General features: G+C 43.0%; 2 protein-coding genes and 1 long non-coding RNA gene across 11 annotated transcripts; 1 reads left to right on the forward strand and 2 right to left on the reverse strand.

Moving 5' to 3' along the window:
* Positions 1-285: 285 nt before the first annotated feature.
* On the forward strand, positions 286-5,822 carry LOC127010072 (uncharacterized). 3 transcript variants are annotated; one of them, XR_007762842.1, is made up of 4 exons: positions 286-606; positions 1,422-1,665; positions 2,546-2,660; positions 5,139-5,822. It is a non-coding gene; the product is annotated as an uncharacterized LOC127010072 (long non-coding RNA). The 3 variants fall into 3 exon arrangements; XR_007762843.1 differs by having other exon boundaries at positions 288-606; positions 1,451-1,665; XR_007762841.1 differs by lacking the exon at positions 286-606 and having other exon boundaries at positions 1,142-1,665.
* Positions 4,771-13,142, reverse strand: LOC127010071 (major facilitator superfamily domain-containing protein 12-like). Its single transcript, XM_050883881.1, has 12 exons — positions 12,677-13,142; positions 11,693-11,831; positions 11,460-11,575; positions 10,466-10,557; positions 10,255-10,372; positions 9,445-9,738; positions 8,908-9,000; positions 8,109-8,198; positions 7,015-7,185; positions 6,797-6,885; positions 6,059-6,213; positions 4,771-5,259 (listed from the first exon to the last, which is right to left on the reverse strand). Exons 1-12 carry the CDS (start codon positions 12,788-12,790, stop codon positions 5,135-5,137), a joined length of 1,596 nt encoding a protein of 531 aa, XP_050739838.1. The 5' UTR covers positions 12,791-13,142; the 3' UTR covers positions 4,771-5,134.
* A 1,029-nt stretch (positions 13,143-14,171) lies between these two features.
* LOC127010073 (peroxisomal membrane protein 2-like) lies at positions 14,172-22,207 on the reverse strand. 7 transcript variants are annotated; one of them, XM_050883887.1, is made up of 7 exons: positions 21,717-21,877; positions 21,330-21,376; positions 19,064-19,165; positions 17,084-17,179; positions 16,105-16,267; positions 15,572-15,691; positions 14,172-15,019 (listed from the first exon to the last, which is right to left on the reverse strand). In XM_050883887.1, exons 3-7 carry the CDS (start codon positions 19,150-19,152, stop codon positions 14,933-14,935), a joined length of 555 nt encoding a protein of 184 aa, XP_050739844.1. In that variant the 5' UTR covers positions 19,153-19,165; positions 21,330-21,376; positions 21,717-21,877; the 3' UTR covers positions 14,172-14,932. The 7 variants fall into 7 exon arrangements, with proteins under 7 accessions (XP_050739844.1, XP_050739842.1, XP_050739843.1 ...); XM_050883885.1 differs by having other exon boundaries at positions 21,226-21,376; XM_050883886.1 differs by having other exon boundaries at positions 21,547-21,876.
* Positions 22,208-23,763: the final 1,556 nt, after the last annotated feature.

Raw genomic sequence — 23,763 nt, forward strand, 5'->3', positions numbered from 1 at the left:
TCTTCATTCACTCAATAATTCCTTCGTACGTTAATTCTTCTTCCTCATTTCTTTATTTCGTCTATACTTTCATACCTTATTTTTTACTCTATTTTCTTATTTATTCATTTATCATCAATTATCTTCATTTATGTATTCACCGCCACCACCACCACCACCATCATCACCACCATCACCATCATCACCACCACCACCATCATCATCATCACTAACCACCATCACCCTCACCCCACCACCACTCATCACCATCACCACCGTCATCATCAACCACCATCATCACCATCACCACCGTCATCATCAACCACCACCATCAACCACCGTCATCATCACTATCATCACCCTCCCCTACCACCATCACCACCGTCATCACCAACCACCACTCATCACTACCTTAATCATCACCACCACCACCACCATCACCACCATCATCACCACCAACCACCATCATCATCACTACCACCACCACCCCCATCACACCTCCATTCCCCTACTTTCACCATCATCACCATCATCACCACCACCACCACCACCACTCCGGAGGTCCCATGGCGGCAGCGCGGCGTCTCCTCCTCCTCCCTGATGGCTGGGCTCCTTCAATTCTCCCTCGTAAGTCTCCAAATACCAACAATTGTCTCTCCCCCAGGCGTTCTCGTTCCCAGGGGCGGCGCTAAGGGGGGAAAGGGGGAGCTGGAAGGGGATGTGAGCTCTCCCTTAAAACTCTTTCAGCTCTCCCCTTTACCCTTAATTAGGTCTCCCTCCCTTAACTCCCAGCTCTCCCCTTTCCCCTTAGATCTCCCTCCCTTTCTCCCTTAACTCCCAGCTCTCCCTTTTACCCATAGATCTTCCTCCCTTTCCCCTTAGATCTTCCTCCCTCTCCATCTCCCAGCTCACCCTTAATCTCCCAGCTTCCCCTTTTCTCTCCCTTAACTCCCAGCTCTCCCCGTTTACCCTTAGGTCTCCCTCCCTGTCTCCCTTAACATTCCCAGCTCCCCCTTAATTAGATCCCCCAGCTCCCCCTTTTACCTATAAGTTCCCCCTTCCCCTATAACTTCGATTCCATGTTATCTCATTCGCCCATAACTCTCTATATAATACTACTTAATATGCTTCCTTTCATTTTGCATAATCTATAAAACTTTCAGTATTTCGACTACCAAGGATACATAGTCATTCTTAGTCATTCTGATCGACAAACCATAATACAAAAGTCACCCTTCACTAAATAGACCCAGAATCCGAGCCCTCTCAACTTTCTTTCCAGCCCAAACGGTTCACGCGGCACACGAACGAAGCTTTTTTAAGTATTTCGACTACCAAGGATACAAAGCCATTCTTAGTCATTCTGATCGACAAACCATAATACAAAAGTCACCCTTCACTAAATAGACCCAGAATCCCCTCCCTCTCGACTTTCTTTCCAGCCCAAACGAATCACGATCTCGAATCACAGGAACGAAGCGATACGAACCTCACCCAGCGCCATTTTATCAGCCAAGGACGGTCGAGGAAGGAAGGAAGGGACAGTTTTTCATCCTTTAAGCCACACGGACGCTACGGACACGAGCTGGAGGGCATGACGAAGGCGCAGCAGTGTCCCCTCGCCCTGGTGACGCCCTACGGAGCCACGGGAAGGGACGCTGAAGGAGGGAGAGGACGAGAAAAGAGGTGAGTGAGGGAGGAAGGAAGGAAGGAGGTAGAAAATGGCGGCCTATACTTGGGTTAGCTACTTTTTTTTACTTTTTCTTACTTTTTTACTTAACTTTTTCTTGCTTTTTTTTATTTTGAGTGTAAATTTTTGGTCCTTACGAATTTTTCCTTTGCCAAATCTTCTTGTTAGTTGATTAGAGAGAGAGAGAGAGAGAGATTTACTTCATTCATGCATTTTTTATTTAATTCATTCACTCATCATTCAATTGTTCCTTTAATTCATTGGTTCATTTACTTCAATTAGTGATTTATTTGTTAATTTACTTTTTATATCCCCAACGAAATACAAAAAAAAAAAAAAAATCCTTTATCCATTCATTTGATCATTTAATTCATCATTTATCCATTTATTGATTTATTTACTCATTTATTTTTCTTTATTTTATTTACTTACATTTATTGCATCATTTATCCATTACCTGTTAATTTACCCCATTTTTTATTTATTTATTCACTTGTTTATTCATTTATTTGTTCATTTATTGAGATCAGAGTTTATTCATATTTAGATTCGTAGACAAGACAGTGACATGAACAGACGAAGAGGCTGACTGACCCGTCCAGCATCAGTTTCCATCACCATTCAGGGTTAAGAAGTTATATTTGTATTTACGCATCTATTTCCTTTTACATATAAACTCACAGGTAAGGCACAGCAAGGGCCTCTCACAGGTGTTTGGATCATGGTCAGGTGACGCAGCTTGTTGGTTTGACAATGGACTACTATAAACTCTTTAAAGATCATAATTCTACTTTCGGTACAGAGATAATTCAAATATGTACACAATAAATCTACTTTCCAGCTTAACATCTTGACTGAGTGAATATTTTGTTGCAGGAGGAGAGCGCCTTCCTGATACAAACAACAGCGAGGGAGTGACGTTGAGGAGCGTCTGACCTTTCTGCCCCGCCCCGCCACTGTGCCAAGGAGGGCCGAGGCTGACACAATGCTGGTAGGTGCCAAGGTTTTCAATACTTAACTTGAGCTCTTATGTTATCAAGGTGGCAGTAATGCGGTGTAGAGAAGACCATTAAATTTTCCGGATGATGCATACACAGTTGATGAGGTACACTTAAACCTGTAGGCCATATTTGAGACATAATATAACTTTCCTATATCATGACTATAGTCCATTCCCTTGAGCTGTGTCCCTGGGTCCTAGCTGAGTAAGGAAGCTGCTTAATATAACTTTCCTATATCATGACCAGTCCCTTCCCTTGAGCTGTATCCCTGGGTCCTAGCTGAGTAAGGAAGCTGCTTAATATAACTTTCCTATATCATGACTAGTCCCTTCCCTTGAGCTGTATCCCTGGGTCCTAGCTGAGTAAGGAAGCTGCTTAATATAACTTTCCTATATCATGACCAGTCCCTTCCCTTGAGCTGTATCCATGGGTCCTAGCTGAGTAAGGAAACTGCTTAATATAACTTTCCTATATCATGACCAGTCCCTTCCCTTGAGCTGTATCCATGGGTCCTAGCTGAGTAAGGAAGCTGCTTAATATATCTTTCCTATATCATGACTATAGTCCCTTCCCTTGAGCTGTATCCCTGGGTCCTAGCTGAGTAAGGAAACTGCTTAATATAACTTTCCTATATCATGACTATAGTCCTTTCCCTTGAGCTGTATCCCTGGGTCCTAGCTGAGTAAGGAAGCTGCTTAATATAACTTTCCTATATCATGACTATAGTCCCTTCCCTTGAGCTGTATCCCTGGGTCCTAGCTGAGTAAGGAAACTGCTTAATATAACTTTCCTATATCATGACTATAGTCCCTTCCCTTGAGCTGTATCCCTGGGCAGGGACGTGCACAGGAATTTGAGGGCAGTTGCTCAAACCTGAAAAAAGGGCAACCCCCCCCCCCCACACACACACAAACTGCAACAACAACAATAACAAAACACCCTAACAGGCTTTGCACTTTATGCACACTGTCTTTATGGCTTTGGCTGCCTCCTTTAGCTGTCTCTCCCTCTCCTGAATTCGTCTCTTTTCCGTGGGCATTTTGAATGGTCTTTTTAACACAATGTAACAAGGCCCAAAGCCCCAAACTGTGGGCCAAACAAGTTAAGATTAGATGTCTATTTAGGCTATGACTGAAATACATTATACTGTACATGATGTATTATTTCCTAGGGACGTGTAGTGAACTTTTTCAGGGCAGGTGTTAAAGTAAAAAAAGAAAAAAAAAAAAAGGCTGAAATATAGTAATTCACTATGTACAGTTGATCGGGTGAAGTGATGGCACAGTTTTCACAATGTTTCGTTCACTGACGGTTACTCTGAAGTGCTCATATCACACGGAAGGAAGCTGTTTTTTTTTATTTATTATTCATCACTATAAATGCACTCTACACAATCAATTGCATATAAAACTACCACTTCTGCAAACAATTTTTTTTTCACAACACTGTGTAGTTCGAAAGCGTTTTGTAGAACCCACAGCACAGCAAAGAACAAAAAAGCAAATCGTGAGTCGGTATGAAGGGTGGGTGTTGGGCTGCGGGTGATGCAAGCAGTCCAGCCTATCATACCCAACATGCCTCACTTCACCCGGTCAACTGTATAATATGGGATTCATAGTTATCCCAGCCTTCTAGGGATCCTTAACTCACTAGTTGTTATAGCAGCACATGTTATCGAAGGTTATTAACTATACAAAATACGGTGAATATGGGGGAGTTTTACCTGCGAGGGGACGTGTGTGAAGGCGTCGCGACGGTCGCGGTGGAAGTGACTGTGACGCCGCGAGGGACGCTTCAAGTACGTTTTGGCGGGAATGAATTAACTAGCTAGATAGCTAATATTATAAGTTTTCAAATGTGAGAAAATAGTTAAAATAATTTTAGATTGATGAATACTTATATTTAAATAGGTAATTTCAGTGTAATAATGTTTTGTTGGAAGCGGAAATATCATTGGTTACTTTTGCAACAGCACTAGGGAGGAGGGTAAAATAAGCGGGACTATAATAACGTCCCTGGAGGAAATAATATTAGGAAAAAATACACACATTCGTAACACTATTTTTCAGAAGGGCAACATCAGCCGAGAAGGGCAAAACGGCAGTTGCTCAGACAACCTGGGCAACCTACCTGTGCACGTCCCTGTCCCTGGGTCCTAGCTGAGTAAGGAAACTGCTTAATATAACTTTCATATATCATGACTATAGTCCCTTCCCTTGAGCTGTATCCCTGGGTCCTAGCTGAGTAAGGAAACTGCTTAGTATCTGTTGGCAGGCAGGGCATCAGATCCCACTAATAGCCCGTGAGAGTCCAGTCACATTATTGGTGTATATGGTGGTAAATCTAGCTCATGGTAAGATGCACATTATATACCTTTTTTTATGTGCAATAGAGGAAATTTACATGCTTAACCCCCCGGCATGAACCTAATATATAGCGTGCATTTCCTGTTGGCGACGTCCCTTCAGACCTTGGTGATGGTGCCGTAGCCCAGGGTGATGCCGGGGGTCAGCAGCATGCCATCGCTGGAGCAAGATGACGTGGACGAGAGCAAGGCATCGTCGTCCTCGTGCATGTGATGGCGGACCACTGGGGACGAACGACGCAGATTAGGTCTTGAGGTACAGATAAGGACCGAGACCCAACTTGCTCCTAACTCATGTGACTGTAATGCTAAGATTCAACACTTAATTTCTCCTCCTCTGATAGCTCTTCCTTATCCTCCCTTACTCCCTTCAATACAGCAGGTCACTCTCCTCCCTTGCCAGTCCATTCACACCCTCTGATAGCCCTCCCTTATCCTCCCTTACTCCCTTTAATACAGCAGGTCACTCCCCTCTCTCATTCTTACCCAATTTACCATATACAAATTCCTAACTCTTAATGCAATCCTCCATAATCCTTACAGAAGCTCTCCCTGTACTGTCATTGCCCTTCTCCATATATTAGCTCTCCCTTCTCCATATATTAGCTCTCCCTTCCTGCACTCCTCTCCACATCACACCCAAAGCAATCTGACACTACTTCTCTGCCCCTCGCAATGCAGTGACTAAATATATCTTGTGAATTTGATTTTTGTTATAAGTAATTTCTGTAATGTATTCTGTTCATTTGTAACCCGCTTCAATAAACGTCTTTGAAGGCACACTCAACTTGCTTGGTTTTAAGAGAAATGTTTCCAGTCAATCTCCACAGACCCTTTCAGTGAGTGTAATAAGCTGAGTAAACTAATGAATCAGATGTATAAATGTGGCTGGTAATACTTTTTTGAAACTAGTGAATAAAATGAATGAAAGTGGCTGGTAAGACTTTCTGGGCACCACACTGGAAGATGCTGCCGTAGGGAGGAAGAGGCAACCCCCTCCACCCACCCACCCCCAGCACTCACCCAGCAGAGGCGTCCTGTGGTGCTGGAGGTGTCTGCTGAGCCTGTCCTTGTTGAGCAGGGCCAGGGCGATGACAGCCAGCAGGAGGGGCAGCAGCAGGCCCACACTCATGACCCAGCGGTAATACTCGGAGCAGTCGTCGCCGTAACATCCGACTCTGGGGATAGATATCAGGGTTAGCGATCTGGCCATTTGGGGATAGATATCATGGTTAGCAATCTGGCTATTTAATATCTACATGACATTCGGTGAGATAGATACTAACTTCAATCAACTCTGAGGTGCAACTGTGACTCCAGCCCAGACAGCGAGGTAACAGTGTGAGCCTGAATACCACTAACATACGGGGGCTTCGTGGTGCAGTGGTTAGCACACTCCCCTCACAACCGAGAGAGCCCGGCGGGGTGGAAAATTTTGGGCAGCTTTTCCGATACCCTACGCCCCTGTCCACCCAGCAGTGAATGGGTACCAGGTATTAATCAGGGGTTGTGTCCCATCTCCTGGGGTCTGTTCCCTTCTCCTATAATTCCTTCCCCTTCTGTCTCTCTCCGGCATATGACCACAGATGTTGCGCCGACTAAATAAAACTTTTCTTTCTACCATTAACATACAATACAAGTGTTAGCCTAAACAGACATATAAACTAGCTACCAAAAAGACTAACACATTGCTTCACTGCTGACCACTCTCTCTCTCCTCACATCCCGCCAATCTGTCACTCAATCCTTCCCATCACTTGCCTGGTCAGTCCCTGGATAAGAAGAACAGCAAACCCATTAGTAATCTTGTCCGCAAAGCCCATCCCACAGTAGATGAACGCTGCGGAGTCCTGAGAGAGGGAGGAAAGAAGACTTATATGTGAAATCAGAGTGTGTGGTAAGATGTTCACAGCAGCCCAAATAAAAGTACAAATCAAGTTCTATATTTTACTAGACCACCACTCGCCTCACACACTCACTGTATGCTGTCCGATGAGGTTTGAGGCCATGTACAGTGTTACCAGCACCATGAGTGAGCCGGACACCCCCCACAGTGATGCCAGCCCCAGCATCACCCACGGGGACAGGCCGGGGAGGGCAGCCACAGCGCACGCCCCCGCACCCACCACCACACCCACCGCCACACTGCCCTGCGGGGGGAAGATGTGGCGGGTGACAGAAAAATAGAGATTATAGATTCAAAATTAGACTTATTTATCCCTAACCATGATAAAGGGAGAGATGAATGAGAAAAAGATGAGATTTAAAGACAAAAGGTTCAAAGTTAGTTCCCATTATTGTTCAACATGATGGAGAGATTACAGGATTGAGGAAAGGTGTAGACAGCAATGGGAAAAAGGAGATTAATGATTCTATATTAAACTTGCTATTAAAGACAGACAGTACACAGGAAAAAAAAAGGGATTGTGAGAGGAAAGCTGCCGAGGGGGATGGGAAAAATGTAAGTAAAAATCACACAGGAGTCAAAATCAGTCGAAAGTCATAATTAGTCAAACGTCAAAATCAATAGAAAGTCATGATCAGTCAAAATCAGTAGAAAGTCATGATCAGTCAAAATCAGTAGAAAGTCATGATCAGTCAAAATCAGTAGAAAGTCATGATCAGTCAAAATCAGTAGAAAGTCATGATCAGTCAAAAAAAAAGAAAGTCAAAGTCATGATCAGTCAAAATCAGTAGAAAGTCATGATCAGTCAAAATCAGTAGAAAGTCATGATCAGTCAAAATCAGTAGAAAGTCATGATCAGTCAAAATCAGTAGAAAGTCATGATCAGTCAAAATCAGTAGAAAGTCATGATCAGTCAAAATCAGTAGAAAGGAAAAATGAGTTGAAAGTCGAGAGGGAAATCATATTATTAGCTTATCTCCTTCGTCACTAACACAGCCGTCCGTACACAGCATACTAAAAAAAGGAATTACGAGAGGAAAGCCGTCTAGGGGGATGGGAAAAATGAGCCGCTAAATATTCATGTAAGTCAAAATCACTCGTAAGTCAAAATCCGCCAAATGGGAAATCCGACTTAGTTTACCTTTTTCAACACTAACACAGCCTCACCTTCTTGCCGATGTGTCTTTTGAGTGCCCTGAGGAGGAAGGACGCGCCGACACCAGACAGGGACATGATGAGGGGCACCAACGCAATCATCTGTGTGGAGGACCGAGGAAGGATGATATTTACGACTATTGCTAACACTGAACAGATTACTCCATTAGCCAACCCATTATCATCATTTAGGCACCAATGTGATCATCTGTGAGAGAGAGGAAGGATGATATTTACGACTATTGCTAACACTCAACAGATTACTCCATTAGCCAACCCATTATCATCATTTAGGCAGCAATGCGATCATCTGTGAGAGAGAGGAAGGATGATATTTACGACTATTGCTAAAACTGAAACGTCCATTAGCCTACTCACTATCATCATTTAGGCAGCAATGCGATCATCTGTGAGAGAGAGGAAGGATGATATTCACGACTATTGCTAACACTCAACAGATTACTCCATCAGCTAACTCATTATCCTGGACCCTAAAGGAAAAAGTATGACATGCCTTTAAATTCCTCTTAATAGCTTTTTGTGAGGTGTAATAGCAATAAAAAGGAGGGTATCAGGACACAAAGATGACATTATATATACTTTGCCTTCTCCTTCCTTTCCTGCCTCTCTCTCTTCCTCCCTTTCTACCATTCCGCCTCCCACACCCACCACAACACATCCTCTCTCCCACTCACTCTCTCCCTTCCTCTCCTACATCCCTCCTCCCAACTCATTATCATTACCCTGGACTCGCTAAGGAACACACGACACCACTAATGACTACAACACACACAGGTACACACTCTCCCACCTTTCGGTCATGCAGGGTCTCAGCGACGTAGATTGGGGTGTAGATGGTGGCCAGGTTACCGATGAGGCGTGAGGCTGTGTACAGAAGACTCAGCTGTTGGTAAAGATGAGAGAATGAGGAGGAGGAGGAGGAGGAGGAGAGAGGAAGGAAGGGAAAATGGAGGAGGAAGAAGCCAAAAAAAGCAAAGAAAGAAAGAAGAGAAAGAAGAGCGAGGAAGGAGAAGGAGGAGAAGAGAGGAATGAAGGGAATATGGAGGAGGAGGAGGAGGAGGAGGAGAAGAGAGGAATGAAGGGAATATGGAGGAGGAGGAGGAGGAGGAGGAGGAGGAGGAGAAGGAAGGGAATATGGAGGAGGAAGAAGCCAAAAAAAACAAAGAAGAGAAAGAAGAGCAAGGGAGGAGGAGGAGAAGAGAGGAATGAAGGGAATATGGAGGAGGAGGAGGAGGAGGAGGAGAAGAGAGGAATGAAGAGAATATGGAGGAGGAGGAAGAGGCCAAAAAAAAAACAAAGAAAAAATAAAGAGAAAAAAATCACCCACCTCGTAAAACCGCGCATCCCTCAACCAGTCCCGCCAACACCTCTGAGGACGACCAGGAAAGGCAGGCGTCACGGATGGAGCCTCGTCACCCGCCAACCCACCCCCGCCCTGACTGGTGGAGGCCGAGGGGTACCGGGGGGAGCCGTCCACGCGATGATACTCCCCTCGTCGCCTCGTGCTGGGGGTGGCGGGGTGCAGCGACGGGGGAGCGGGAGGTGTCGGGCGTTCCGGGGTGAGGGCGTGGAAGAGTCCCGAGAATATGACACCCATGGCCACGATGGTTAGTGTGATTACCTGCGGAGGAATGGGAGGTGAGGAGGAGGTGAGGAGGAGGTGAGGAGGAGGTGAGGGATTCATTTGGGAACTTTACCTTCGAACTATTTCTTCCTCTTTTTTCTTTTCTATTTTTTTTTTTACGTTTTTGCCCGGTAGGCTTTCTTCAGGGGCCCATCGAGGCATAGGCAATATTTATAGTGGCGCTTCTACTATATTCAGACTCTGCTATGATGTCAATATGGGCCCTTAATGTAGAGTTCCCTGGTCACGGCACTGCCAACTCTTATTCATGTGTACAGAATATCCAATACACAATTTCAAATAGTACATAATGACATATGAGAGAGCAGTGTATTTTTGCTTTAAACAGTCCTTTACTCTCTTTTAAAAATATTTCTGACCTTCCTTTCCCTCCATCCTTTCCTTAGTCCATTAAAATCAACACACACACACACACACACACACACGCCAAAAATTCTGATTCCCTTAACCCTTTCCCAAGTCCTCTCTGACCCCCTTCCCCCCAGTGCCCACCTCAAAGCTGTAGGAGTCCCCTGGGTTGATAGTGGTGTCTCCAGGGGTGCCCAAGGTCATGAAGGTCACACAGGCCACGAACGACACAGTGACCTCGCTGGAGACGCAGAAGATGTACCTGCGGAGATATGGTTGGTGGGTCAAAGGATGGAAGGAAACAATGAAAACTGTGAATTAATGAGACGAGAGGGTAGAACTCGCTCCCTCTCACCTTATCAAATTGAGCTCCTCCCTCTCGCTCTCCCTCTCGGTAAGGTCCAGGGAGAGGGCCATGTGGGACACCTGCACGGCCCCCCAGCCAAACTGTGGAGGTCAAGGAAGGTCAGGGTCAGGCGATAGATGGATCTCTCACTGTAATTTATTTGGTTTTACTGAATTTTTTGTTAACTTTCCGCCCTGACACATATTAATAGAGAGGAAAAAGAGGAGGAGGAGGAGGAACAAGGAGGAGGAGGAGGAGGAAGGAAGGAAAGGAAAAGGTTGAAGAGAGAGAAAAGAATGGATTAGAAGCAGAGAGGAAGAAATATACAAGATAATTTTTTTTTTGAATGGAAGGAAAGAGAAAAGAATGAACACAATCCTGTCTGTCTGTCTCCCTCTCCTCTGTTTTCCTTGTCTGTCTCTCTTTCTCCTCTGTTTCCTATCTGTCTGTCTCTCATTTGTCTGTCTGTTTCTCTTCTGTCTCCTGTCTGTCTCTTTCTCTCCTCTCTCTTTCCTGTCTGCCTGTCTCCCTCTCCTCTGTTTTCCTTGTCTGTCTCTCTTTCTCGTCTGTTTCCTATCTGTCTGTCTCTCATTTGCCTGTCTGTTTCTCTCCTGTCTCCTGTCTGTCTGTCTTCTGTTTCCTATCTGTCTGTCTCTCATTTGCCTGTCTGTCTCTCTCCTGTCTCCTGTCTGTCTCTTTCTCTCCTCTCTCTTTCCTGTCTGTCTGTCTCCCTCTCCTCTGTTTCTCTTCTGTCTCTCTTTCTCCTCTGTTTCCTATCTGTCTGTCTCTCATTTGCCTGTCTCTCTCTTTCCTGTCTCCTGTCTGTCTGTCTCCCTGTCCTCTGTTTCTCTTCTCTGTCTCTCTTTCTCATCTGTTTCCTATCTGTCTGTCTCTCATTTGTCAGTCTCCTTCTCTCCTGTCTGTCTGTTCTGTCTTTCCTGCCTCATATCTGTCTTTCCTGTCACTCCTATATGTTATCTGTCTGTCTGTCTCTCTCTCTCACCTGGAACACACATACAGCCACCAGCAGGAGGAGGATGTACCCAGAGTTCATCGCCTGAAAACACTCATCACACACAATGAAGATGATCGGGAAGGTGACCAACACACACAGCGACCCTGCAAGAGGAGACAAGCAGTACAGAGGTGACAGAGGTACATAAATTGATAGTTACTGGGGACTTTTACAGCGGTTTTATTGTTATTTTGACCCTCGAGCTCCTACCCCATACCCACCCACGGCATGCCAGCTCTTCCTCCTGCCGTAGCCACAAATCTCCGTGCCCCGGTCGCTCTGCAGGCCGATGACGGGAGTGGCCACGGCGTCGGCTAACTGCCCCATCATCAGCAGGAACCCAGACAGTGTGCGCCCAAGCTGAAAGGTGAAAGAGGGCAGGTTAAGGTTGTGTTTGTTGACCTTTCCCAAGTCCAGTGCCCTGTGTCTTGCTATGGGCAGCCCTGCACCCCTTGACTGTGGATTTCCTAGCAGAAGACCTCATCAAGCTACAGGAGTGGACCAAAAAGTGGCTGCTATAATCCCCTTGGGAGGGGATATCCAGCACACCAATACCACATGGGAAACACTCCACTATCCACCACAGAGGCAGAGAAAGACCTGGGAGTGTATGTTACCAGGCTACCAGTGAAGGGATATCCAGCACACCAATACCACATGGGAAACACTCCACTATCCACCACAGAGGCAGAGAAAGACCTGGGAGTGTATGTTACCAGGCTACCAGTGAAGGGATATCCAGCACACCAATACCACATGGGAAACACTCCACTATCCACCACAGAGGCAGAGAAAGACCTGGGAGTGTATGTTACCAGGCTACCAGTGAAGGGATATCCAGCACACCAATACCACATGGGAAACACTCCACTATCCACCACAGAGGCAGAGAAAGACCTGGGAGTGTATGTTACCAGGCTACCAGTGAAGGGATATCCAGCACACCAATACCACATGGGAAACACTCCACTATCCACCACAGAGGCAGAGAAAGACCCAGGAGTGTATGTTACCAGGCTACCAGTGAAGGGATATCCAGCACACCAATACCACATGGGAAACACTCCACTATCCACCACAGAGACAGAGAAAGACCTGGGAGTGTATGTTACCAGGCTACCAGTGAAGGGATATCCAGCACACCAATACAAAATGATCTCATGGCCTAATGTAAGTGCAGAGAGGCAGGACAGGTGAGAGCTTACCTGAAGGACGTAATGCAGGTAGACGAGGAGGTAGGTGAACCACATGGAGGCACAGAGGTCATTGAACACGTGACCGACTCCATAGGCATATTTAACCGTGTTGCTGATGGCCATGGTAGAGGAGGCGCTGGTGGCGAGGGATGAAGTGTACTATTTGCAATCCCTTCCTTCACCCAATTTTTCCTGCTCTTTTATCCTCTCTTCAATGTTCTATAACCTTGCATATTGTTCTTTTCTTTCTGCTAAGTTCACTTCAATGGCCTGGTTGTATATTTGCACTAACTTTCTATGTCAACTCCCTCTACCAATGTCTCCTCAGTTGCATCTCTCACTGTAATTCATTTGGTTTTACTTCATATTTTGGTTAACTTTCCACCCTCACGCTTATTTTAATGCACACACACACACACACACTCTCCCAAGATGCACACACACACACACGCACACACGTCTCCTCCTTGTAACTGATGACAAGTAAATGGACACCAGACACACACACACACACACACACACACACACACACACACACACACACACACACACACAAGCTCCCTTTTTCACATAACCTTAAACTTTCCTCTTTACTGATAGATTTAAGGACATTAGAGTGAAGTTAACTTATGCTATTTGTAGGATGTCTGTATATATATTTTTTCTCTCTCTCTCTCTCTCTCTCTCTCTCTCTCTCTCTCTCTCTCTCTCTCTCTCTCTCTCTCTCTCTCAGGAAGCCACACAAGAGGTCTCGCCAAGCCTCCTCCTCCTCCTCCCTCCCTCCCTCTCTCTCTCCATAACCACAAGATAAGTGTAACCTGATCTTTCTCTCCATCTCTCCACCCCTCCATCTTTTCTCTCCATTTCTCTATTTTATCTCCCTCCACATTTCTCATTATTATTATTATTATTATTATTATTGTAGTCTTTCAACTTTCCTCTACTACAAATGACGCAGTTTTCGGAGCGGATTCTGTGCTTGTAAATTAATGGTCTGTTGATATGCCAAGACAGCTTCATGTGCCGTGAGGAATGTAATCAAAGGTGTGTGTGTGTGTGTGTGTGTGTGTGTGTGTGTGTGTGTGTGTGTGTGTGTGTGTGTGTGTGTGTATTTACCTAGTTGTAATTTTACCGGGCCTTGGCTTACGCTCATGTGGTCCCATCTCCATATCTGTACTTTTCCAGTTTTTCCTTGAAGTCGTGCACACCCTTCGCTGATACTACATCCTCACTTAGTCTATTCCAAACCTCTATGTTACGTTGCGGGAAGCTATTTTTTATTTCTATTTTTGTTTGTGTGTGTGTGTGTGTGTGTGTGTGTGTGTGTGTGTGTGTGACGGGTAGCCTCTCTATGAACAAATTACCTCATCAACAGTACATTTTTCAGTTTCAGTTCTATAATAATGATGAATGATGGTGAGTGTTGATGAATGATGATGATAAAGATATGAACGATGGGGCTGATAAGGGCAGCAGATAATATGGGTAAAAGAAAAGAATCGAACCAAAGCAAAACATTTCTATTATATCAACACTCAAAAAAATATATACGTAAAGACGAACACGATTTCTACACACTAAAATCATACTACTACTACTACTACTACTACTACTACTACTACTACTACTACTGCTACTACTACTACTACTACATTGCTACATAGAGTTTACAAAAATATATTCCACTGGTTCTTAGTACAGGAGTAATACAAACACTCTATAGATGAATTACTCTCAAAATATATATCCCCGGGCAGTGTCTGAGCGGGTTCTTCATAGCATCTTAAGAACTATAGAAGGTATTACTTAGAACACTTATATAAGAAATGGAGTTTGATATTCACTGCTTCAATATTCTTTAATTACTACTACTACTACTATTACTAATACTAATACTTTTACCATTCAGCACATTCTTCACAGCATCATAAGTACTTTAGAACATACTTAAAACACTTATATGAAAAATGGAGTTTGATATGCACTACTACAACATTCTACCTTACTACTACTACTACTACTAATACTACTACTATTAATACAACTCTTTCCTTTCACAGCATCGTAAGTACAGCAAATCACTACAAAACAACTTACTTATGACACCCATATCAAAAAAGTGGATTTCAATATGCACTACAATAACATACTCCTCTACTACTACTACTACTACAACTACTACTACAACTACTACTAATAATTTTATGACACGGTAAGACTTTCTCCTCCCCTTCCGTTCCTTCTCTCTCTACCTTCAACTCCTCCTCAGTCCTTCTTGGCAGCCTGTCTCCTCTTGTTGGTGATGTACATGACCCAGAACAGCGCCACGACGTTACCGAAGAGCGAGCGATACTGCAAGGAAGGGAGGAGGAGTTAGTGGAGGTGGTGGTGGTGGTGATGGGCTAGGTTAGTCTGGCTGTGAAAGTGCTTAAGACCTGGAGACAGTGTGTGCATTTAGACATGGGAAGGATGAACACAAGGGAGGAGAGTGTATACAGTTGTCAAGGGTGGGAGACTCATAGCATTTAGACATGGGAAGGATGAACACAAGGGAGGAGAGTGTATACAATCATCAAGGGTGGGAGACTCATAGCCCGGCCAATCACATCAGGAATAATTACGATGCTAAACAGAAAGAAGAAGAAGAAGAAAGTAAACTGTATATTGCCGATGCGCACTGGTGACTAAAGCCCCGTTCACACTGTGCTGACTCTGGGCCACGACAACCCGGCGAGTCAGGGCACACGAGGTCTTGGGTGTGAAATTTTGATGTGAAAGGGTCGCATATGGTCGGAAAGAGGGATAGAAATGATCGCTGGATGATGACTCGGCACAGTTTGAAGGGGGCTAAAAAGTCGCTGGGTTGTACGTCGTGGCATAGAGTCGGCTAATACAGACACACACCTTCTGGGGGATGTAGTTGACGTTGATGAACTGTATTGGCGTCCAGACCTTCCAGTTCATCTTGAGGGCCGGCCATATCTTGTGTCGCGTCTCCCCCTGGGCGGACCTGTGACTTTTCCCCTGTGACGAAGAACCACAGAAAATCATATCAGAAAAACGATGATATATATGAAAAAGTATCTAACCTGGAATACTCTGTACCTTATTTCTTCCTTCTGGTGATAGAGACCCAAAGAAAGGGAAAGGAAAGGCATGATTAAACACACTGGTTCTCATACTAACGAACCAGAAGGAACAGGAAGGGATGAAAATAAGTAATAGCTAACAAATCACACTTCCACCGGGCCTAATGCAAAAGGTAAGGAAGGAAAAAAAGCAAAATAAATGAATAAATTTGCAAGTATGAATAGTTTGGTAAATAAATGGAAAAAAAGCTTATAATTGCATCTTTACCATTCCACACACACAGCTAACTTTCTCTCTCTCTATACACACACACACACACACACACACACACACACACACACACACACCTCCATGCGCGCCAGGAGGTACAGGTACAGCACGAGGAGCAGCGGGGCAAAGCCAAGTCTGTCAAGGAGGAGGCGCTTCAGGGCCGCTCCCTTCCCCCCCGGCGGCACCCATCGGTCCAGGAGGCTGTAGAAGTGGTGTGCGAGCGGCCCCGTCACCAGCAGCCTGAAGGGGAGACATTGATTGGATGCTTGAAACTCACTCATCTATCAGACTAGCTTACTGGGCATGCAGAGAATGGGCTTAAAGAACACAGAACAACTATATATATCACCAAGAACAGCCTTGAATAACAAAGAACAGCCCTAAATAACATAGAACAACCTTTAACCCAGTAGCAGCAACGGGCCAAATTTGTGGCTTTACCGTGTAGCAGCGACGGGCCAAATTTGTGGCTTTACCGTGTAGCAGCGACGGGCCAAATTTGTGGCTTTACCGTGTAGCAGCGACGGGCCAAATTTGTGGCTTTACCATGTAGCAGCGACGGGCCAAATTTGTGGCTTTACCATGTAGCAGCGACGGGCCAAATTTGTGGCTTTACCATGTAGCAGCGACGGGCCAAATTTGTGGCTTTACCGTGTAGCAGCGACGGGCCAAATTTGTGCCATGATATAACCCCCAAAAAATAGATGATACATAATCTGATCACAAGTGCTTTGATATGTATTATGAAATGGTTTGTGCGAGTGATGATTTTTTCTCATTTTTCTCGCTTAGAGGGACCATTAAGAAACATGATCCCCGCAGCTACCGGGTTAATAACACATACAGAACAACTCTATTTAACACCAAAAATACTTAAATAACACAGAACAGCCTTAGAATAATACAGAACAAACCTTACTAATAGCGCTGCCCTACATAACACCAAGAACAACCCTTGACATAATGACTTTGAATAACTTAAGTCCTAAATAACTGAGAACAATTTTGAATAACGGAGAACAACCAAAAATAACACCCAGAACAGCCTTGACTCACCCGAATGTGGCGTGTCGGGCAATGCTGTGCAGGTTGATGCGATGCTGGCGAGCGATGACCTGGCCCAGTAAGTCTCCGAGGCCCGTCGTCACCGCGCTGGAAACACATTATCACGCTTTTTTTTTTTAACAACAAAGAAGACGGCTCAAGGGCAACAAAATGAGTGTAGAAAAAAAAGCCCGCTACTCACCTATGTCACAAACTCGCCTATATCATCAACCACGTATTATAAACAAAACATCAATATAAATCATCACTTACTTTATATTGATGGTGATAAATGATGGCGAATAGTGATAATGGAGATCGCAAAAGATAATAATAGTAACAAATAATATTGATGATGAGAGATAATTATGATAAGGAGTAAAATAAATTAACTACTAAAGCTATTGAGCTCACCGACAGAGACTTGGAAGACATGAAGATGAGCCGAGTGAAGCTACACACAGTACAGACACAGATAAACCAAATAACTGGGTAAAAAATGAATAAAACAAAGGCTTAGGAAATATACCACTATGGAGACTCACAGACAGAGACTTAGAAGAGATGGGGAAGGGGGGGAGCCACACAGCACACACACAGACACAGATAAATCAAATAACTAGGAAAAAATGAATAAAACAGAGGCTTGGGAAATATACCACTATGGAGACTCACAGACAGAGAGACTTAGAAGACATGGAAAGGGGTCGAGTGAAGCTACACACAGTACAGAGACAGATAAATCAAATAACTGGGTAAAAAATGAATAAAATAGAGGCTTGGGAAATATACCACTATGGAGACTCACAGATAGAAACTTAGAAGACATGGAAAGGAGTCGAGTGAAGCTACAGACAGTACAGAGACAGATAAATCAAATAACTAGGAAAAAATTAATAAAACAGAGGCTTAGGAAATATACCACTATGGAGACTCACAGACAGAGAGACTTAGAAGACATGGAAAGGAGTCGAGTGAAGCTAAACACAGTACAGAGACAGATAAATCAAATAACTAGGAAAAAATGAATAAAAAGAGGCTTGGGAAATATACCACTATGGAGACTCACAGATAGAAACTTAGAAGACATGAAGATGAGTCGAGTGGAGCTAAACACAGTACAGAGACAGATAAATCAAATAACTAGGAAAAAATGAATAAAATAGAGGCTTGGGAAATATACCACAATGGCGACACACAGACAGAGAGACTTGGAAGACATGGAAAGGGGTCGAGTGAAGCTACACACAGTACAGAGACAGCTAAACCAAATAACTGGGTAAAAAATGAATAAAATAGAGGCTTGGGAAATATACCGCTATGGAGACTCACAGACAGATAGAAACTTAGAAGACATGGAAAGGAGTCGAGTGAAGCTAAACACAGTAGAGACAGATAAATCAAATAGTAACTAGGATAAAATGAATAAAACAGAGGCTTGGGAAATATACCACTATGGAGACTCACAGACAGAGAGACTTAGAAGACATGGAAAGGGGTCGAGTGAAGCTAAACACAGTACAGAGACAGATAAATCAAATAACTGGGTAAAAAATGAATAAAACAGAGGCTTAGGAAATATACCACTATGGAGACTCACAGACAGAGACTTAGAAGACATGGAAAGGGGCCGAGTGAAGCTACAGACAGTACAGAGACAGATAAATCAAATAACTGGGTAAAAAATGAATAAAATAGAGGCTTGGGAAATATACCGCTATGGAGACTCACAGACAGAGACTTAGAAGACATGGAAAGGGGTCAAGTGAAGCTACACACAGTACAGACACAGATAAATCAAATAACTAGGAAAAAATGAATAAAAAGAGGCTTGGGAAATATACCACTATGGAGACTCACAGACAGAGAGACTTAGAAGACATGGAAAGGGGTCGAGTGAAGCTAAACACAGTACAGAGACAGATAAACCAAATAACTAGGAAAAAATGAATAAAATAGAGGCTTGGGAAATATACCACAATGGAGACTCACCTGGTGCATGCCTTGGTGACCAGCGGCCGGGTGGACAGACTCTCATTGTACGAGACGAGGCCCTTCTGCAGCAGCATCAACGCCGCCATCCTCGGCCGCTACCTGTAAAGAATAAAGAGTAAAATATTCCCTACTTTTGATATTTATTCACATATTTGTCAGGGCACCTCTCCTCCTGAAATTGACCTATCTTTCGGCCACTCCTCTACCTCTTTTTGGAGCAGTGAGTAGCAGGCTTTTTTTTTTCATATTTGTATCCTCATTGTACGGGTTAAATACTCCCTACTATAGATGGGGTTTTTTTTTGTACATTAGTGGAAATGTTTATAATGAGGTGTTGTTTTGTTTGTTTGTTTGTTTGTTTGTTTTCGTCACCGCGATTCACACTTATTAAAATCTTGGTGTCGTTGTAAGTGAGGGTGTTTGCTTCTTTCTTTTTTTTAGGTAAAGGGCAAAAAAAAAAAAATAATAATAAAATAAAAAAAAATAATGAAAAAAAAAAGCCCGCTACTCACTGTTCCCACAAAAGGGTCAGGAGGGGCAGCCAAAAGACAGGTCAATTTCAGGAGGAGAGGTGCGGTAGTTCAGGCATTTGTCGTAGATTATTAAACTTTACGAATCGAAGGTGACTAAATCTAACCTAACCTAACCTAACCTAAATCTAACCTAACCAAACCTAAATCTAACCTAACCTAACCTAAATCTAACCTAACCAAACCTAAATCTAACCTAACCTAACCTAAATCTAACCTAACCTAACCTAACCAAACCTAAATCTAACCTAACCTAACCTAATTGAGCCTTACCACCCCCCTCCTTAACACCCCCTGCCATTATTTCTTTAAGATGACAGAAGCACAAAGTCTTAAGCAAAGCAATAGTAAAGTAGCAAAGAAATAAGAGATTAGAAACAAGAATTAAGGTTGAAAATCCTGGAAAAACACTGTCACGTTAACTGTACCTCATTATAACACAGGGGAAAGATATATCAGCATCCCAAAGTCATAAATAAAGCAGAAATAAATTAATAAAATAGCAAAGTAAAGTAGGAATCACAGAAACAAATATTAAGTTTAAAAATCCCGGAGAAAACACTGTCACGTTAACTGTACCTCATTATAACACAGAGGAAAGATATACCAGCATCCCAAAGTCATAAATAAAGCAGAAATAAAGTAATAAAATAGCAAAGTAAAGTAGAAATCACAGAAACAAATATTAAGTTTAAAAATCCCAGAAAAAACACTGTCACGTTAACTGTACCTCATTATAACACAGGGGAAAGATATACCAGCATCCTTAAGTCATAAATAAAGCAGAAATAAAGTAATAAAATGGAATAATAAAGCAGTTATCACAGAAACAAATATTAAGTTTAAAAATCCCGGAGAAACACTGTCACGTTACCTGTACCTCATTATAACACAGGGAAAAGATATACCAGCATCCTGAAGTCATAAATAAAGCAGAAATAAAGTAATAAAATAGCAAAGTAAAGTAGGAATCACAGAAACAAATATTAAGTTTAAAAATCCCAGAAAAAACACTGTCACGTTCTCTGTACCTCATTATAACACAGGGGAAAGATATACCAGCATCCTTAAGTCATAAATAAAGCAGAAATAAAGTAATAAAATGGAATAATAAAGCAGGAATCACAGAAGCAAATATTAAGTTTAAAAATCCCAGAAAAAACACTGTCACGTTAACTGTACCTCATTATAACACAGGGGAAAGATATACCAGCATCCTTAAGTCATAAATAAAGCAGAAATAAAGTAATAAAATAGCAAAGTAAAGTAGGAATCACAGAAACAAATATTAAGTTTAAAAATCCCGGAGAAACACTGTCACGTTAACTGTACCTCATTATAACACAGAGGAAAGATATACCAGCATCCTTAAGTCATAAATAAAGCAGAAATAAAGTAGTAAAATGGTATAATAAAGTAGGAATCACAGAAACAAATATTAAGTTTAAAAATCCCAGAAAAAACACTGTCACGTTCTCTGTACCTCATTATAACACAGGGGAAAGATATACCAGCATCCCAAAGTCATAAATAAAGCAGAAATAAAGTAATAAAATAGCAAAGTAAAGTAGAAATCAAAGCAATTAGGTTAGCAACAAGAACTCGACGCGTATAACAGAAGTGGCGTACCGTAGGGCAGGATCCACAGGTGTTTGACAGGTTCTATTCCTCCACAGAGCTGTCTAGTGGTGCTGAGGGCTTGTAGTGACAGAATCAGCACTAATCAGACTCACCACAGCACTCAGAAGTCAAAACTGTCCTCCTTAGCACCTCCAGCAGCCTCCCTTCACCTTGGGCTAGTGAGGGTTGCTAACTGATGACTCGGCTTTATATTTCTTGACAGGCTTTTTCACAGATGTTCAATGGAGGTCAGACTTCCTGGTGGTGCTTAGAAGGTCCAATGGCAGCACTAATTAATGGCAAGACACACTAACAAGTCCTCCCCAGCACCTCCCTTCACCTTGGGCTAGTGAGGGTTGCCAACTGATGACTCGGCTTTATATTTCTTGACAGGCTTGCTCACAGATGTTCAATGGTGGTCAGACTTCCTGGTGGTGCTTAGAAGGTCCAATGGCAGCACTAATTAATGACAAGACACACTAACAAGTCCTCCCCAGCACCTCCCTTCACCTTGGGCTAATGTGGGTTGCCAACTGATGACTCGGCTTTATATTTCTTGACAGGCTTTTTCACAGATGTTCAATGGTGGTCAGACTCCCTGGTGGTGCTTAGAAGGTCCAATGGCAGCACTAATTAATGACAAGACACACTAACAAGTCCTCCCCAGCACCTCCCTTCACCTTGGGCTAGTGAGGGTTGCCAACTGATGACTCTAGACTTTATTTCTTGACAGGCTTGCTCACAGATGTTCAATGGAGGTCAGACTTCCTGGTGGTGCTTAGAAGGTCCAATGACAGCACTAATTAATGGCAACACACTAACAAGTCCTCCCCAGCACCTCCCTTCACCTTGGGCTAATGTGGGTTGCCAACTGATGACTCTAGACTTTATTTCTTGACAGGCTTTTTCACAGATGTTCAATGGTGGTCAGACTTCCTGGTGGTGCTTAGAAGGTCCAATGGCAGCACTTATTAATGGCAAGAAACACTAAAAAGGTTAATCTGTCCTCTGCAGTTTCTATTCTGTGGTTGCCAACTGAACCTTATCTTCACTCAAGCTGTGGGATGTCTCTTGTATTTCGATATCTGCTGAATTCTAATGATTTTAAGCCTGTTATTTGTGTTTTATCTGGTGCATATACTTCTGTTAAGCTTGAAATAACTGCACAATCACTATAAATGACAATGCACCCAGCGAACTAGAAAAGTCCTCCCAGCACCTCCCTTCACCTTGCAGGCTAATTCTGTGGAGTTGCCAACTGATGACTCTAGACTTTATTTCTTGACAGGCTTGCTCACAGATGTTCAATGGAAGTCAGACTTCCTCTGCACTCTCATTCTGTACTTGCAGGTTCATCTCATTATATTCTGTGGAGCTCGAAATAACTGCACAATCACTATAAATAACGAGTTTTATGATGCTATACCCAACCGCGAAATAGAAAAGTCACCCCTTATCCTGCACTCTCAGGGCAATCAATCAATCAATTCTGTGCATATACTTCTGTTAAGCTTGAAATAACTGCACAATCACTATAAATAACGAGTTTTATGATGCTAATACCCAACCGGGAAATAGAAAAGTCACCCCTTATCCTGCACTCTCAGGGTCATCTAATTATATTCTGTCCATATACTTCTGTTAGGCTTGAAATAACTGCACAATCACTATAAATAACGAGTTTTATGATGCTATACCCAACCGGGAAATAGATCAGGTCACCCCTTATCCTGCACTCTCATTCTGTACTTGCAGGTTCATCTCATTATATTCTGTCCACACACTCCTGTTAGGCTTGAAATAACTGCACAATCACTATAAATAACGAGTTTTATGATGCTAATACCCAACCGCGAAATAGAAAAGTCACCCCTTATCCTGCACTCTCATTCTGTACTTGCAGGTTCATCTCATTATATTCTGTGCATATACTTCTGTTAAGCTTGAAATAACTGCACAATCACTATAAATAACGAGTTTTATGATGCTAATACCCAACCGCGAAATAGAAAAGTCACCCCTTATCCTGCACTCATTCTGTACTTGAAGGTTTATCTAATTATTTTCTTCTGCATATACTTCTGTTAAGCTTGAAATAACTGCACAATCACTATAAATAACGAGTTTTATGATGCTATACCCAACCGGGAAATAGATCGTCACCCTTTATCCTGCACTCATTCTGTACTTGAAGGTTTATCTGATTATTTTCTTCTACATATACTTCTGTTAAGCTTGAAATAACTGCACAATCACTATAAATAACGAGTTTTATGATGCTATACCCAACCGCGAAATAGAAAAGTCACCCCTTATCCTGCACTCTCAGGGCAATCAATCAATCAATTCTGTGCATATACTTCTGTTAAGCTTGAAATAACTGCACAATCACTATAAATAACGAGTTTTATGATGCTATACCCAACCGCGAAATAGAAAAGTCACCCCTTATCCTGCACTCTCAGGGTCATCTCATTATATTCTGTCCATATACTTCTGTTAAGCTTGAAATAACTGCACAATCACTATAAATAACGATTTTATGAT

This window comes from Eriocheir sinensis, chromosome 42, assembly GCF_024679095.1.
Source record: "Eriocheir sinensis breed Jianghai 21 chromosome 42, ASM2467909v1, whole genome shotgun sequence".
Taxonomy (NCBI): domain Eukaryota; kingdom Metazoa; phylum Arthropoda; class Malacostraca; order Decapoda; family Varunidae; genus Eriocheir; species Eriocheir sinensis.